The sequence below is a fragment of the Chrysemys picta genome, chromosome 16 (assembly GCF_011386835.1).
Source record: "Chrysemys picta bellii isolate R12L10 chromosome 16, ASM1138683v2, whole genome shotgun sequence".
Classification (NCBI taxonomy): domain Eukaryota; kingdom Metazoa; phylum Chordata; order Testudines; family Emydidae; genus Chrysemys; species Chrysemys picta.
In genome coordinates this window covers 26522311-26540538 of record NC_088806.1, presented here as the reverse complement: position 1 = coordinate 26540538, position 18228 = coordinate 26522311, and the positions used below count along the sequence as shown (strand labels likewise).

Below are 18228 nucleotides of genomic sequence, written 5' to 3'. Positions count from 1 at the left end.
CCCCGCCCGGCTGCAGGGTTACAGCTCTGTGGGGCTGGGGTTGTTCTTAACCTCGGTTGCAGAGAAGTTAGAGGAGCGGGAGGGAAACCTGGCCCGGCTGGGGCCATCTGCCGTCTGGGCTACAGGGGAAGGGCGGGCTAGGCCCAAGGCCGCTTGTAAAATAAAACTTCGCCAGCCACGTGCGAGCTTCTGGCCCGGGAACAAAGAGCGCCGCCTTCAGGCCGAACCCCGACAGCCAGGTGCCACCCGGGCAGGTGATGCGCTGCAAAGTGGGACGGGGGTCACAAAAGTGGGTATTGCGAAGGGAGCAGGGGCTTTCTAAGGCCAGGTGAGGCAATGCCAGGATATGCGCTGGTGCTAGGGGTGGCCTTCAGAAATACTGCAGCCGCATACAGGGCCTCGGCCCAAACCTGTCCTCAGATGCTGGTGTAAGTGGTAAAGAGTCCTGTGGCACCTTATAGACTAACAGACGTATTGCAGCATGAGCTTTTGTGGGCGAATACCCACTTCTTCGGATGCATGTGTAAGTGGTGTAAGGGATACTCCTACAGGGCAGATACCAGAGTCACTGGTGGGACAGAGGTACAAAAACAAGCCTTCACTCAAAGAAAGGTCAGAAATAGAACCTGCCTGGAGAAGGGTAATGACCATCATCACAGCTTGGAGGGGCTTTCATAGAGGAAAGACTTGGCCCTAAGCAGAGATTTTTCTAAAACTTGGAGTTTTATTATTAGATGGGTTTAAATGATTACTGCAAATGAAAGGGTAGTTTCTTCCACATAGCAAGACCCCCTTTTTTCCCCAGCTAAATGTGTGGCTTCCCCCTCCCCCCCCTTTTTTTTTTGCCATGACAAACAAGCCAATCTTAAAAATAATGAATGGTACCAAGAAAGATGCTCCAATTATCATAGGGGTACCTAAAGGCTGCCTAATCAACTCTCATGCATTAGGGGCATTGCTGGGCATGAAGGTGATTGGTCACCAGTTTGCATTCTGGATTGTCATGTATAGCTTGAATACAGACCTGACAGAGCTACTGAGCATTTCAAAATACCTAATTATTAGGGACACTTTGCATGTTTTGCAGATTTTAAAGGAGGGAAGTGCCCAACAGCTCCCACTAATTAGAGTAATATCCGCATTCTCGGGGCTGAGCTCCCTTAAGGGTTTATTTTAGTTCCCAATGGCTATTAGCCAGGGTGGGCAGGGATAGTGTCCCTAGCCTCTGTTTGCCAGAAGCTGGGAATGGGCGACAGGGGATGGATCACTTGATGATTACCTGTTCTGTTCATTCCCTCTGGGGCACCTGGCATTGGCCACTGTCAGAAGACAGGATACTGGGCTAAGTGGACCTTTGGTCTGACCCACCACTGGAACACAGTACCAGAGGCTTTGGATTTTTAAACTAGCCATTTGTGGTTGTGCAGCAAATTGTAAAAGGCAGAGAGGTCTCTGTTCCTGTGGTCAGTCAGGGAAGAGACCTCCCTCCCTTAGGAGGTTTGGAGAAATCCTTGAGAATGCTCTACACACCTTTAGGGGCCACGATTGCTCAGTGCCTGATTGAAATGTATGAGCAGCCAGAATGGGAGGCGCTCATAACTGAGTTCTAATAAGCCGCTAAAATGGTCACTGATTGTGTGCGCCAAATCCTCAGATCCATCTTGGACCCTTTGGCATTGCTGCCACGTGGATAGTCCCCCATTGCAGAGGAATCCCTGGCTGGTAAAGTAGCCTCTACACAACCTCCTGACAGTTCCGTCCCCTCTGGGTTAAGTGCATAGTAGGGACAAGAGAAAGTGTGGCTGGAGTACCTTTGTCTCCTGGGATCCCACTGACTGTGTAACAACCTTGGATTGCTGTTACCAGCCAGTGGAGATTAGTGCAGCCGTGATGCCCCTGGCTGCCCCCAGGATCTAATCGGTGAGTGGAGAGGGTGCAAATACGACTTTAAACCACCTTGTCTCCCCTACACTCCTCAGGCCTTGTGCTGAGCATAATTCAGACAGACCTGGGGATTTAGCCCATGATGCCATGTCCGATGTCTCCTAAACTAAGATTTTGTGTCTTTCCCGCTGCCACACTAAGGGAGCATTTCCCATCAAAGGAGAAAGCAGCAGCAGCTCTGGAAACAAAATTGCTACTAACACAAAGAAGTTAACTAGAAACATCATAATGGATGTGCTTTGTGCAGACAAAAGGGACAGGCCTAGTCCCATCTGTGTGTGAACAGCTCCCTCTAGTGGCCACACTGAGCTCCCGGCGCGCACATATCTTTTTCACCTGGCAGGGCTCTTTGCAAGGGCGTGAATAGTGGGCTTTGGGGTGTGTGAACACGTGAACACACATTGTTTAAAGTTCTGAAAAGCTTTTTAAAGGAACACAGCTGACGTACTTTGTAATCAGTTTAAAAATGTATTTTTTCACTTCTGTTGCTATAATCTCTTTGGAAGCATGAAACTACAATTTGTTTCCTTACAACTGTTTATCCATTGCATGTTGCTCCCCCGCCCCACTCCTTCCTGGCTGGCTGTTGTAGGGCTGCGTGTGAGATCTGGGCTGTTGAATTTCATCACATGAGAAAAAAATAGTAATGAAGTGTCTTCTTGGCTAAAAGAGTTGTATGATCCAGTGGTCAGGACACTGGCCTGCAATACGGAGACCTGGGCTCTATTCCTGGTTCTGCCAGTATCCTGCTGTGGGATCTTAGGGATGTCATTTTGGCCCAGATCCTCACCCGTATTTAGATGCCTCATTCCCAGTGAAATCAATAGGCTTTCCCCTCTGTGCTTAGTTTTTCCTCCCACCGTTTGTATCCCTTGTCTAGATTTTAAGATCTCTGGGACAGGGATTATCTCTCACTATGTGTTCGTACAGCACCTAGCGTAGCGGGGCTCTGATATTGGGTGGGACTGTTAGGTGGTATCACAATGCAAATAATAATTAAAGGGATATTTTGAGTTTAATGGACCTTGCCATTAGAAAAAAAAACAGGGTTGGGGTGTAAAATTATGGGCCTTCAAAATATGATTGTATAATTTATATACAGACACCTCTTCCTCTATGCTTCAAGAAATACCCATACAGCTCTAATTTAGAATGGCTTTGGAAAAACACTGGCCCTCAACCTGCAAATGGATCCATGCAGGCAGACCTCTGCACCCAGGAGTAGTGCCTTTGAAGTTAGTGGGACCATTTACACATCAATGGGACCATTTACCCGTTTAAAGTTAAGTCTTTGCAGGATCTGGGTTTTAGATTACAAGCTCTTTGGGCAGGGACTGTCACTTACTATGTATTTGCATAGCACAAGGGGGGCTTGGAGCTGTTTGGAGCATTACACACAATAAATGAATAATAACAAATAGTAATTATTTGGGTATGAAAACCACTGTAACAGATAAGCGCTCGTATACTGCAATCATAATTTTCCTTGAAGCAATCCATTGTGGCTGATTTTAGGTTACAGAAGTTTATTTGTCATTGCCTGATATGCTGTCTGTCCAAGTTCACCATCTATTTACTATCCCTTCCATAACTATCACCCTAGGACAATGCCATATTTACATAACATTGGCATTTGGAATTTACATGTATGTGGTAGATAGTAAGATATCACTATACAGAACTTAAATTATTTGAAAGGCTTCCATCCTTCCCCCTCCATAACTTCGGTATCTTTTTGTAGAATCACTTTGTAGAAATCTTCTAAGGTTGTTTAAATAGACACGGTTTATCAGCAACTAAAAAGATGAGGTTCTGTTTCTTAAGGTTGTTTTCCAAATTGGGACTGATCCAAAGACCACTGAAGTCATTGGACTTTTTAAATTGACTTTCCCTGGGCATTGGATTGACAATTATATTGTTAAACAGAGCATTAAGTAATGTGCTGATTTTAGCAATGAATATTTCCTTTGTCTGAAATTCTTCTTAGCATTTTTGCCTTCAAGTATGTTATCACTGTCCTCAATTTTCAATGATTGACTATAGGGAAATATCCTACAATCAAGTCAGCTGTCTGAGTGAAGGTTAATTCTAATTTGTCACCAACTGTGAGCTTTCCTCAATAAGTTCTTCGGCATTCATATGTCCCCCAGACTGGACTCCCGTCTTCTTTTGCCCAAGAGGAGTTGTCATGAAGGGAGGTTGTATCTAAGGGCTCTTCTGATGAGAGGTGAAGCATCTTGGGAGGTAGGTCATTCGCTACAGTCATAAATGGTGAAAAGGAATAGGACGAGGTGGCAGGGTAACTGGGTACGTAGTGGACATCTTCAAAAGCATGCAAAGGGTAGGACTGGGCTCCTGGGATGGCAGAACTCCAGCTTGAGCTTCTATACTGGGAAGTGCTTCCACTCTCGTGAGAGGTGAGGCAGCTGGTAGTTGTGGGCAAGGTTTGTAGGGAATCTGAGCACACGGCATCAGATTGGTTGAGGCTGTCGGGCATGCCCTGCTCCCAGGAGTCTCTCTGTTGGAAAGAGGGTGAGGGAGATCTTTGAGAATAATGCCATGTTCCAGAGCAAAAAGACACAAACACCTAATCTACTGGGTCTTCTAGCTTCTGAGTTTACCAAGCTAAGCTATTCCTGCTTTCTAACCTAGGCCCCACACAGCCAGCTCTGTATTGTCCTTAGACACTAGCAGGAGTGTGTAAAAAGTGATTAAGGAAAACAGAGCCAGAATTTATGGCATGAGGAAACTACCTTGCACCCAGTTCCAGATCAGACTTGATTGTCTTAGGCCCTGATCCAGCAAAGCACTTTAACTGTAAGCCCACGAGTATTCCCAGTGAAGTCCATTGAAATTAAGCATATCCGTAAGTGCTCGGCTGGTTATCATTTCAGTGGGGTTTGAAGAGGGAGGGTGGAGCAAACAGATTCATACGTGCCATGCAGGAGCTGTGAGTCTGGGACTGAGCTTGGTTCTTGCTCCTTGGGGTGGTAGAGGCAGGAGAACTTTGTGACCCTTCCCATCAACTCTCCTCCCACCAACCCACAAGCAGAACTGACAGATCCCAGCGGGACAGCCAGGGAGGCTTCGCTAGGCAGAAGGAGACAGGAAGACAGCAGCATAGGAACTGTCATAATGGATCAGACCAAGGCTCCCTGTGCTCCAGTACCATGCCTCCAGATGTGGTGCACCCTCTACACAAGCCAACCCACCATTTAACCCTGGATACCAAATTCCAAGCAGTGCACAGACTCACTATTAAGAAATGTGCTGAGTCACTGGGGAAGGGCGGCAGGAGCGGGGGCAGCGAGGAGGTGCTGAAAAGGGAGCTGGTGCTGGGTGTTACGGCAGCGGCGCGATAGTCCTCGGTGAAATAGGGGTCCAGTAGCGGCGGGTACCCTTGAACGGCAGAGGAGTCACACGGAAAGGACTTTGCCCCCAGGGATGAAGCATAAACATCATTTGAAAGCGGCTTAGTGTTGTGGAAATCCAAATCGGACATGAATGATCTCCTAACTCCATAGTAACCAGACATGGCAGTGGAGCCTGCTGGCGAGAAAGATGGAAGTCATACCAATGAAAGGTCATGTCAAAGTCACCAGCCACTGAGTCAAAATTCATTGGGCAAATCAACAGAGCTGAAAACCACACAACTCTCCCCTCCATCTGTAACAACCATCTGCCCACTTCCCAGGGCAGGAGAGAATCCTGTCGTTAAACAAGTGTCCCTGCACAGCAGGTTTTACCCCCATGGTCATTACAGGGTGCCTGGGGTTTTTTTTTGCCTTCCTCTGCAGCATGGGGCATGGATCTCAAGCTAGGATCATCTTGGAAGATCTCACCTAATCATTTCCCTGCCATTGCAGGGGGCTCAGGCATTGGTCACACCTCAGTTTCTCCTGTTCTCTGCCTGTGGCACACACCAGTTTAGTCTCCTAGGACTGAAATGCTGTAGTCTATCCCAAATTATGGGGCTCAATATGGTGGTAATTGAGTGAAATTTAATGGCCTGCAATATACAGGAGGTCAGACTAGATTATCTAATGGTCCCTTCTGGCCTTACACTCTATGAAACTACGAAATTATCAAATGACAGCATGGCCTTCCCCTTTCTCTCAGTCTTGGTGTGTGTTGTACCAGAACTTGACAAACTCTTATTGAAGATCCAGAAACCAGTCTCCCATAGACTCAGGTAAGCCCAATCCAGGTACCAATTAAACCTCAGGAAACCCAGCATTGGCCGATTCAGCAAAGCACAAACGGATGTGTTTAGGTCAATGTCTGTTCAGCAAAGTAAATCATGTTTTGCTGAACTGGGGCCTTTGTTGGGATGCTCTGCACTGAACTGCTCTGCCCATGGGCTGGGGACCAGCTGTTTTGGCCTCTGCCCTTCCCCCACTTTTGCTTCCCTTTCTGTTCCCCTCTCATACCTTGTGTGTGGGAGGTGGGAGGGGGGCTAACCATCTGCTCCCTACCCACCAGCTCCCATCCACCCATTTACCACACCCTCCTGAAATGAACCATACCAGCTTTTGCACTTTCCCTGTGCAGCCCAATGGGAAACCGCGATTTCTACTACAATGTGGAGCTGTGTGAGGCTGTACATTAGTGGCAACCCCATGTCCACTCTCAGGAGGCATCTCTCAGCAGCACAGCTGGTTCCTCCTGGGCCATTAGCACTAGGGAAGTATCTCCCTTAGGCAAATGGGCTTGCGTCTCTGCTTCTGTAATAACATGTGCAGAGTGCATCCCAGCATTGTTCTTCATATCACAATAGCACCTAGAGGCCCCATCTGAGATCAGAGCCCCATTGTGCTACGCATCATACAAACGTAAGAACAGCCATACTGGGTCAGACCAATGGTCCATCTAGCCCAGTATCCTGTCTTCCAACAGTGGCCAATGCCACTGAGCGTGAGAGACTGCCGCTGCACCAAAGACCTTGCAGTGTAACTAGCAAAGATGGACAAAGAAAGTAGTATTCTCCCCATTTTACAGAAGGGAAATTGAGGCACAAAGCAATTTAAGTGATTTGTCTAAGGTCATATAAGGAGTCTGGGACAGCCAGAAACTGAGTCCCATTCTTCTGAGTTTCAACCCAGTGCCTTAACTACAAGACTGGCCTTCCCCTCTCAGAGTTGGTTCTCGTAGTCTCCCTTTCCTTGGGGCTCCAGGGAAGGGATTTAATGTCATTAGGATACCTTTCTGAGTTAACCCTTCAGTGACTCTCCTCTCTGAGTGTTGGGTGGCACCACCACAGCTCTTCGTGGTAGTATTTTCAAGTCCCTTCACAGGAAGAATGAAACTGTAATGGCACTGGATTGCAGACACTAAAGTCATGTATGATTAAGTGAAAATACTCACCTGACATTTGGACAAATGGAGACGGGGAGGTGCTGGCACTGCCCTAAAAAATAAAGAGACATTGAAAGTGTTTTCTTCTGCAATCCAGAGCGTAAACGTGTAGCTTGGAAGTGGATTTTCCACGATTGCGATGTCGTTTTGGAATCTCAGTGACGCTACGAATGAGAAGGAATGAGGCACACGACTGCAAGCTCCGGAGAGAGAAAGTAATAGCAGACGGAGGCTAGGAAGACAAATGCTGATAATGGCAGGAAAATCAAGATAACTGGGCTTGTAGCTCATTTACATTAAAGTTCCTTTACACGGTCAGAGTGGTGTAAAGTGGCCTTCATGTGAGAGTCAGCCCCTCTGTGTTAAAAATTGTGTCTGATACGCCATAGCCCTGCACCATGCGCAGTCATATATACCAGTGGAAAGGGGGTATAAATTGTTATTGTTCTGATTTGTAGCATTTCCCACCTACTCTGCACAGGTATAAATTACTCTATGTGGGCAGTACAAAGGAAAGCCAGGCTCTATATGTGTACCGCACTGGCCAAGTGTGTGTCACGTCCCCCTCTAGTGGCTGGTCTGCTAGTGGATAACAACCAACTGCTGCTACCAGCTAATGGAGTTGCTCATTTAGCTCAAGGGGTCGAGGTCTGTTGTATCAATTTAGATGGAATATAGGAGCCTAAAAAGTCCAAGTTGTTAACATGCCCCAGTCACTGTCCAACACTAAACAGTTTTAAACAAGGTTCAGGATTTAGCTGGAGCTGATGGAGGTAGCAGCGTCATCTGGGTCCATCTCTGTGGCCCAGTCTGGGGAGGACATCTCTCAGGATCAGGATTCCGTAGGGCCATGGTCCCAGAAGATGGTGGGAGTGGCAGCCATAATGTTGAAGCTCACACCAGTAGCCAATTTTTTCTCCCCAGAGTCTTTCTTTAAGGACCCCAAAAGGGAGTGATGGGCAGAATAGCCTGTCCTGTCATTATTTTGTCCATCAGTAGGCCTAATTTCTGGCACACCAATTATGGTTCATTGATTTTTTTTTTTTTTGGTCTGATGCTGTCTCGTTTACCAAGCATGATCTTAAAACAGTCCTTGAATTATATCAGGAGGCCTTTCTGTTTGCACTAATTCAGTCTGTCTCCCTTTTGTAACTTTTCACATCAACTTTCATTATCATTGGTTATTGTGACACTTTATGAACTTTCACTCGCTTCTCACAGCTGAACTCACAATTTGGGCAAATTTGTAGGACCAGTTATCCCAACAGGTCTGTGCTTTGGGACTAAGGGTCTGGAGTTCAAACCCCATTGATGATCTCTAAAGGTGAGTCATTGCACATGCACTGGGTGTTGTCCTGGACAATGAATGGGGGGAATATTTATGGATTTGCAGCAGAGTTTCCATTGCGTATTCTAATCACACACTCCTTCTATGGAAGTCATGAACAGAGCAACCATCTATGGTGCTTGCAACGTGAGCCTGGTCGTTTTTCCAGTTGTACTGTTTCAACTGAGGCAGAATTAACAGGCACCAATATTGGCAAATGGAAGTAAAGGGGGTGGGGGTGGAAGGAGGGGTATAAACTGTGGCAGATTAATCAACGAACACTAGGTTGTGAAAAGCCACAAGATGGATGACATGATAGTCCTGATGCTGTGATTGGATCCACACGGATGAATTCTTACACCTGTGCTGAGTCCCAGTGGGGTTCCATATGAGTGCAGGGATCATCCCACAGGGATCTGACTATAGGACTGGGGCCTATGTGTGTATGAATTCAGTTAAAAATCAACCAAGGTAGAGGTCTGTTAACCATGTAACTATCCAATTAACGCAGGCCTGCATGCTCCCCTCCTGCAGAAAAGTGGGCAGAGGAGAACAAATGGGTGGCAGAGCTCTGTGCATTGCAGCCAGGAGCTCCTCTGCAGCTCGTCACAGAGCATGGGATGACTTAAGTGGGCAGAGACTCTGACCCATGAACTGGGTGCTCACATGCAGGGCCAAAGCTTCTTTTTAAATACCTGTTTTAGTTTTTCAAAGAACAGGTAAAATATGGATGCAAATGCACTCTAGAATGCGAAAGTTTTACAACAGTTATTTTATTTTTCACTAAACATTGTTTGTTATGCTGGCCATGAGTTTTTGGTGAACGTAGAAAGCAAAATACTGAATACCAGTTTTATCATCCAACGGAGAGATTTAGCCATTCTATTAGTAGTGTGCTCTGGATCTCTATGGAGCACTTTGCTCCAGGGGGATTTTGCCTCCTTGGAATCCCAATTCAAATTCCTATGGTCAAATCAGCAGTAAATATACCTTGCTCAGAGCCATTTCTACTGTCATTTCTATGAGTTTAGGAAGCTGCATTTTCTTAGTCTTGTGTTTCCATAAAATATGGCCCAAATGAGAATCGTTTGACCCAGGCTCCAGGTGTCCCTAAACCTCCAACTGCCAGAAGCTGAGACTGGATGATGGGATGGATCACTCGACATCCCTGTTCTGTTCATTCCCTCTGAAGCATCTGGCACTGGCCACTGTCAGAAGACTGGCTACTGGGCTAGATGGAACTTTGGTCTGACAGAGTTCTCCATTCACTTCTCCGAGATTCTGAACTGGGCCACCTGCTTGGACCCTCTTTGCAAATGAAATGAGTGGCACCTCTGAACACCTAACGACTACTCTTTCAGCGCAGTTGGTACACAATGTTAAACATATCGTCTGGCACTTGAAGTTTAGTGGAGGTCAAGCAAGCCCTGAATAATATTTCATACCTCAGCTCTCCGTTTCATAGAATCATAGAATATCAGGGTTGGAAGGGACCTCAAGAGGTCATCTAGTCCAACCCCCTGCTCAAAGCAGGACCAATTCCCAGCTAAATCATCCCAGCCAGGGCTTTGTCAAGCCGGGCCTTAAAAACCTCCAAGGAAGGAGACTCCACCACCTCCCTAGGTAACGCATTCCAGTGTTTCATCACCCTCCTAGTGAAATAGTTTTTCCTGATATCCAACCTGGACCTCCCCCACTGCAACTTGAGACCATTGCTCCTTGTTCTGTCATCTGCCACCACTGAGAACAGCCGAGCTGCATCCTCTTTGGAACCCCCCTTCAGGTAGTTGAAGGCTGCTATCAAATCCCCCCTCATTCTTCTCTTCTGGAGACTAAACAATCCCAGTTCCCTCAGCCTCTCCTCATAAGTCATGTGCTCCAGACCCCTAATCATTTTTGTTGCCCTCCGCTGGACTCTTTCCAATTTTTCCACATCTTTCTTGTAGTGTGGGGCCCAAAACTGGACACAGTATTCCAGATGAGGCCTCACCAATGTCGAATAAAGGGGAACGATCACGTCCCTCGATCTGCTGGCAGATTACCTCCAGTGCATCATACAAATGCTGCTACTACAACTGCACGAGCAGATTTCTGCATAACACGTAACAGGCAGCTTTCTCTATATGGGAAAAGTTCAGATGCACGTCGTTGTGAGCACTGACACAAATATTTTGTACTTAGGTCTTTCTCCAAACTTCTAAACCCTATTTAAAATAAAACAAAACAAAAACCAACCCTACCGAGAGAGATTTTAACTATTCCACTGCTTTTGACCCTGTAAGGCGGTACAGTATACAATTTCCAGTTTGCATACAGCAAACAGGAGGTTCCTGCCATGTCAGGCAACCAAATTTAGAGGTTTATATTTGAATTAAATTTGCCAGTGTTAAGACTTCCTTTAGCTAACATGGTAAGTTCACAGCTGCCTATAGGCTCCTCCAAAGATAAGAGGTTTGAGGAAAGAGTATTCCACAGGCAGGACTGTGGCAGTTTCATGGTGGAGTATTTTACAGAATGTACCCTACTTGTTCAGAGCTACTTTGGGGATTATATTGAAAAGAAGTGAATCAGCTGTGTTTTTTCTCCTTTTACTGCTCCTACCTAGTCAATCTGGGGTGTTGCTCGTTTTAGACATAAAATACTTTAAATCACAAAGTAAAAGCAATGGGTAGGATGTCAAAAAAAGAGAAAGAAGAACAGGAGTACTTGTGGCACCTTAGAGACTAACAAATTTATTAGAGCATAAGCTTTCGTGGACAACAGCCCACTTCTTCGGATGCATCCGAAGAAGTGGGCTGTAGTTCACGAAAGCTTATGCTCTAATAAATGTGTTAGTCTCTAAGGTGCCACAAGTACTCCTGTTCTTCTTTTTGCGGATACAGACTAACACGGCTGCTACTCTAAAAAAAGAGAAATTATTTTAGCTCTGTCAGTTTTTGAGGGGCCCGATTTCTGCCCCTTTAAAGGCTGTGGATTTTCACTAAGTGTTGAGCACCCACCTGTGAAAATCAGCCCCCCTAAAGGGGGTGTGGCTGGGCACCCCAGATCACTAGCCACTTGTGAAAATCCTGGCCAGTGAATCCTGATGAGCTTTGTCAAAGAGAACGCACTATATTATACCAGGTTAGAACTTGACCATGCAAATCTTATTCCAACATCCTACTCTCTGCATGTACGTACCCTGAGTAATCTTTCTCTAGGATATAAAGCCTCCTGCTAAAGGCTTAAACCAACATTGAGCTATTGAGGGCAGAAACTTTCCATGGGGTCAGGTTATGCAGGGTTTCTGGCACCTTCCTCTAAAGCAGCTGGTACCAGCCACTGCAGGAGACAAGATAGAGCTCTGGTCTGATTCAGTCTAGCAATTCTTGTTTGTTCTGATATAATCCTACAGAGTTTACTGGGACTGCTCATGTGAGGAAAGATTACTCATGTGATTAAGGGTGGGTTTAAGGCGAAGGGCCCAGTTGGCAAATGAAATGGAGAGACCAGCATCAGTTTCAGGAGAGTTCTAGCCCAGAAAATGAGGGATACCTTTCCATCAGACTGGGAGAGGCAGTAACAGGTAGGGGAGAAACGCAGGTGCTGTAGAGACAGTGCTTGGAAGGAACTAAGGGCAAGCCAGGGGCCGGGAGAAGAAAGAGGCAGGGATAGTTGTAATTTTTTTCAGAGTAGCAGCCGTGTTAGTCTGTATCTGCAAAAAGAAGAACAGGAGGACTTGTGGCACCTTAGAGACTAACAAATTTATTAGAGCATAAGCTTTCGTGGACTACAGCCCACTTCTTCGGATGCATCCGAAGAAGTGGGCTGTAGTCCACGAAAGCTTATGCTCTAATAAATTTGTTAGTCTCTAAGGTGCCACAAGTCCTCCTGTTCTTCTTTTTGTGTAATTTTTTTGTGACTCTTAACTGCCCCCTGCTCCTCTACTGCATTGCATGGAACAAGACACCGATCCCATGGGGCTAGGATAAGCATGTCTGAGTCACTAGTCAGCAAATGCACACAGTCACTCATCTAGTTACAGCCTAGCCTTCAGCACCAAGCTAGGGTGCTATTAAACATACACGTTTGCCTCAAAACTCTCTCGGATTGCTGCCAATTTAGCAGTAAACCCTGGCCACTAGCTGAAGTCTTGTGTTATCTCCTTCAGTTCAACAGGTGCCTGACTCTGGATGGTATGTATTTTTTGGCAGGCAGGAAACTTTTTCGTAATCCGAGAGAGTGAGAGAGAGTTCCAGGTTTACTGAGTTCTTGCATTTTAGACAACGCGGTCAAGTTTTATGGTGCAAACAGCAGTCTGCCAGAAACTCCTTTAACTCACGTGATAGCAGTCCTGTCTTTTGTACCATAGGACCCAGATTCAAAACCAGCTCATACCCCATGGTAGGGTTTGTTACCGGGAATGCAACCAGAATTTTGCTAAGGAGGGGGCCCAAGTTACCTGTTTGGCCGCTTCAAATTTGGGTAGCTTTGCGACCCCATGTCCCAACGCCACTCACGCAAATTTGGCCTAGCTCCCCTCCATCATGACGGGGTGGGCAGGCCACATTTGAGTCAGTTGTGTTGCAATTCAGCGTATGGAGCTAACACCACTATCTTAAATTTGACCGAGGCTGCCCATCCATCATCTGGTATGGGGCCAAGGTGGGGGCCTGGGGCCCCAGATTCCCGCTCATTCCACCCTTGTTTGTTACATTTTCACTAGTCAAATGACCGTTTTGCCCTCTTGTACATAAGAAATATAAATAAAAAATGTTCCTACATTAATAAACAAGCACCTTGTAATTTAAGGTAAGAGAGACCTCTGCTAAGCTTTGAATCAGTTGCTTTAAACTGCACTGGGCTGTCATTAGACCACCCACAGCAAGTAGTTTAAAATTTAAAAATGCCATTTTACAAAGGCATTTGAGTAAACGCTGCAAATGCGCTGAGTGGGATGAACATTCAGACATTTCGCTTGAGCACTAGGAACTGTAATACGCTGAGAATATTCAGCGGGCTGATACCCTCTGTTACTTTTCTACCTGCCTGGGCTGAGATCTCGCCTCCATTTCTTCATTCCTATGATCTTGAGTTAAAAGAAACTCCACACCAACATGTCCAGCCAAAGCTCGGGGTGCTCTTATACATTCAAGAAAACAATAGGATTAGCGTTACAAACCAGTCCAAAGCAGCTACACTTCTGCTTCCCACCTGGCCCCCTTATTAGTTAAGCCCCAGTCATGTGACCTATACAGTTTAATATCCCCTTCCTCCCAGGCAGAAGTTCTGTACCACTCTCCACTGCCTCAGCCCTGCAGCAATGGCAGCTTTGCGGAGTGCTTGGGAGGTCAGCAAATGTGGGCTTTGTCACCCCTTGAGGGGTGGGGACAGAGTTCCCAGAGAAAGGGACTCTGATAGAGAATGTGCTGATTTTTATATGGTGTGGGGGATACTTGAGGGCCTAGGCTTATCTCTTCTAGGGCAGTATCCTGTGGAGAGAGCGGGTCTCTTGGGGCAGGTGGGCTTAGGACATATTAGTCCTCTGGTCTTTAATGTAAAACACCTTGGAATATTGGCATATGTGAGCCCTACCGATTTTTTTATTTTTATAGTTAAAAATCCCCATATGTTGCAGATCATCTCAGCAGACTGATCTCATTGACGGCTCCAGAGATCTGGCAAATAGCACCAATTGCTTAACTTGGTTTTGGATGTTAACTTTCTTGGAATGGGCATTGTAGCATATTCTCCCTGGCAATTAATCAGAACAGACACTGACATATTTGCCTGGGCTTAAACTTTGGATTTCATTCTGTGTTTCCTTATCAAGTGGTGTGTGGCTCAGATTATTTTAAACTCATTAGTCTATTTCCTCCCTGCATTATTTCTTTTCAGCACTGCAGGATTATCAGAACTGTACCTTTCCCACAGCAGGAGTGAGTATAGATCAGTGAGTCTGTTTAACATCACTGGGGCTATAGTTTGTAAAGCAATTAATAATCTTGGTATGGGCCCTCTTCTCCATTGATTTACATTATTAGGCAATGCCTCCTATGAGCTGCAAAAGAAAGTGCATAGAGCAATGCTGCTGTTTCAGTTTACCATCATTATTCAGCAACATGACTTGCTTGCATTATGAAACAAGCCACACTCCATCCACTGAGGGGAGAGCGGAGTGGTGGGGTATGTGTGTGTGAAAGGAGGATCCCAAGCAAATAAATAATAAACAGTCGCACCTTGGTTATGCAAATATATCTGCATGGGCTGATCCTTGGGCCTTCATTGATTTCAGTAGATCCAACCACATGGATCCAGTTGCAGGATTGGGGCCTAATTCAATAACAATAATAGTGATGCTTTCTCCTGCTAACGAGGCAGGTCAGCTCACTGTTCATAAAACCCTCAGCAGAACTTAACAGAGCGGCAAGGCCCTTCTCGCCCTTAGTGGAGCTGGTCAAAAATGCCAACTGTTTCCTCCAAGAAATTTTAAAAAGTGTGATGGGGGGAGTTGGTTTTTTTCCTTCCATAAATGTCTCATGAATTTGTTTTTTCACTGCAAAAATACCCAGAACTGTTTTTCAGACTGAAAACTGTACATTTTTATCTGATTTTTTGTGTGTGTGTGTGTGGTTCGTTGAAAAACCAGAAAATTTCAACTAAAATATACAATTTCAGTGCATATTTTTTTTTTCATTTAAAATATTTTGATGACAAAACTTCAGCCAGCCCTAGTATTTAGCAAATCTCTGCTAGAGGGTCTGTCCTTTGTCCATCTTTGGGTAGTGAGAACATGTATCATGGGAGGCAGTGTTGTCTAGTGGATAGAGTTCTGGACTAGGACTCAGAAGACCTGAATTCTATTCCTGGCTCTGCCATTGGCCTGCTGAGTGACCTCAGGCAAGTCATTTTATCTCGCTGTGCCTCCGTTTTCCCATCTGTAAAATGAAGACTATGATACTGACCTGTCTTTGTAAAGCACTTGGAAATCTATGGATGAAAAGTGCTATATAAGAACTAGGTGGTATTTATTTACTAGGTGTCCCCCTTTTTTCCCCAGAGAGGAACACTTCCTCTCTCTGCCTCCTTCCCAGACACCCAGATAGATCAGAGGAAATGGTAACATGGCGCGGCAATTCATGGGAAATCAATATGCAAATCCTCTGTATATCATCACAATGCAAATTTATTTTATATCATTTGGAGAATAAAAGACCTACTATTGCAGAATGGTGACAGTTTTAATGTCACTCAACAGACCATTCGCCAACCTTTCTGACAATGATCAGGCCAGCCTGGGAGAGCACATCTGTGACCATGAGCTTTCGTTGGCTAAGGAAGGGTTTACTGACTTCTGAGCAAAGATCAGATTCATGCAAAGGGTGCAATGTAATTACACTGCATCATAAATATACATTATCGTGCTCACTCACCTGCTGTTCACTCAGACTCCATAATATTATATTATGTTATCTATTTATCTCTTCTCACAGCAATTCTTTTCCAAACAAATCAGAGAATTGTCCCAGCAAATACGGAAGTTTGCCCACCTCCATAACTTTTATTGTAAGGAACTAGCTAGAGAGTAATTTTGTATTATCTACATATACAAAAACTGTTCTGCTTTTGCAGATAATACAAAACAAACATGGCAAATAAGGCGTAAGGAAACATTTACAATACTGGCCTATCTATCTAGCGTAGGGCTTCCTAGAATACCCACCGCCATAACATCTAAGTACTGAGTAGGGGGCATCTTTATATTCCAGAGTGAAGAGTGGCTAAAGCATGACGGTCTTGAATCATTGACTGAAGTTTCAGTTAGTTTTTCAAAGCGTTCGTGCCTGCACAAAAGCCATTGCATGAGTTAGGCATACACAAAAGTGCATGTGCCCAGTGCACTTATGCAAGTCAGGCATGCACCAAGGTGTGTTTGCTCTCACACATTGTGGGTCTTTATGTCAAGTCTTATAAGCTGGTATGTTCTGTCTGGCAAATTCTGATTTTAAGTAATTTATGAGCTGAATTTTTGTTTGGTTGTTTGACTTTTGTTTTTTGCCACATGCAGCTAATGGATGTAAATGTGACGGAGAGAAAATTAATTTAAAATCTGTTTTCTGCCTAATTTTGCTAACCATGAAAACCTGACTCAAATGGCCTGGAAAGGAAAAAAGTTTCAAATGCTCTAAAATGTCCCTCATTCTGCTCCTAATTCCACAAACTGCTTCCTCCGTACGCTGAGAAAATCAAAGGCTCAGTGATTTGATAATACAGTACCATCCTCATCTGTCACAATTATACCCAGCCAGTCAGAGATGAGAAATAATGCCACTTGACTAAGGTGACCAATCACATAACCGTAATAACAAATAGCAAATGCCTCCAGGGAACAGTTTACCAACACAGTCATCATATCAGATGTGATTGCAGCTGGAATACTGTGTCCTGTTCTGGAGACTGTGTCATCTCCAAGTGGTCGGTGTCTTTCTGGTAGTTCAGAAAAGAGAAACCAAATTTATCGGAGGCTGGATGATGTGACTTATGGTGAAACATGAAAGTGAGATAAATTTGTGTGGCTAAGAGACTAGCTAGGCTAAGATTTGCAAAGTCACTCAAGGAGCTTTGGGCACTTTGGATGAAATCCTGGATCCACGGAAGGCAATGGCAAAACTGCCATTGAGTTCTGTGGGGCCAGGACTTCACCCAATGGGAATTAATCATTTTTCAAAATCTCAGCCTAAGTGTGTATCTCTGGGAGGGCAGGAGCTACCTGAAGAATATAAAGTCCAACTATTCCAAGACTCTAAACTCCAAGGCAATTATTTGGGGTTCTGAACAGGGTTATAACTAAGAGTAATTGGATAGAATTAAGAACGGCAAAATGTAGCCTGACATTGTGTTAGATTAGCTTAAATTAGTGCCAGAGACTTGGTTGCATGGGATGGTTCCCAGAGGGTATTCTAAAGGGTTAAACACTAAGGGTCTGATGCCGGTTTTATGTCCGTGTAACTGCTGAAGTCAGTGGAGTTAAACTGGCACAAACACATTGTGTCTGAATGGAGAATCTGCCCCTGAGTCTACTGCTGACTTGCAGTGCATGAAATAATGGATCCATGCCCATGTATAATCAGCATGTATAATAGCAGCCCATAAATAATGCATGAGTGACAGTGATTGATAATCACATTTGGAGCATCTTAAGTGTAGCTCTGAATTCATTTTGTTTAAAATGGAAGAAAAATGGAAAAGTCTTTGCAGCAAGAGGTGCTGCATTTGCTTGTGTTACAGATTACTTAGGGTCAGATGCTTAGCTGTGGCAAATTGGCCAAGAGCCACTGAACTCAGTACCTTCAAAGGGGTATTCAAGTGCTTTCTGCCACAGATGAGCTCTTCAAATTCTTCTTGAGGGTTAAGTCCAGGGTATAGAATATGAGGTAGACACTAGTGACTGAATCTCCACTAAGAAGTTATTCAGAAGAGACAGGAGTTTAGTTGGGTTAAGACAGTCTGCTGTTTCTTCTAATTAGTTCTTCCCTGATTTGTGGCGTTTCTCCTTTAGTAAGTATAGCCAAGATTATCAGAAGTGATCAGTGAGCTTCTGTTTTTGGGTGCCCAATGTGGGA

General features: G+C 45.0%; 1 protein-coding gene and 1 long non-coding RNA gene across 3 annotated transcripts in view; one reads left to right on the top strand and one right to left on the bottom strand.

Annotated features, from left to right (window-relative positions):
* The window catches only part of LOC135976081 (uncharacterized), a 35432-nt gene that overhangs the window by 4651 nt on the left and 12553 nt on the right, over nt 1-18228 (top strand). The window lies entirely within an intron of this gene.
* POU2AF2 (POU class 2 homeobox associating factor 2) overlaps nt 3451-18228 on the bottom strand; it is a 30445-nt gene continuing 15667 nt past the window's right edge. Inside the window, exons 3-5 of one of the 2 annotated variants that reach the window (XM_065570557.1) lie at nt 7309-7351; nt 5201-5493; nt 3451-4462 (exon numbers count right to left, since the gene is read on the bottom strand). In XM_065570557.1, the coding sequence (XP_065426629.1) occupies nt 4061-4462; nt 5201-5493; nt 7309-7351 (738 nt within the window). In that variant the 3' untranslated portion in view covers nt 3451-4060. The remainder of the gene's footprint in view (nt 4463-5200; nt 5494-7308; nt 7352-18228) is intronic. The other variant, XM_065570559.1, reaches the window with a different exon arrangement.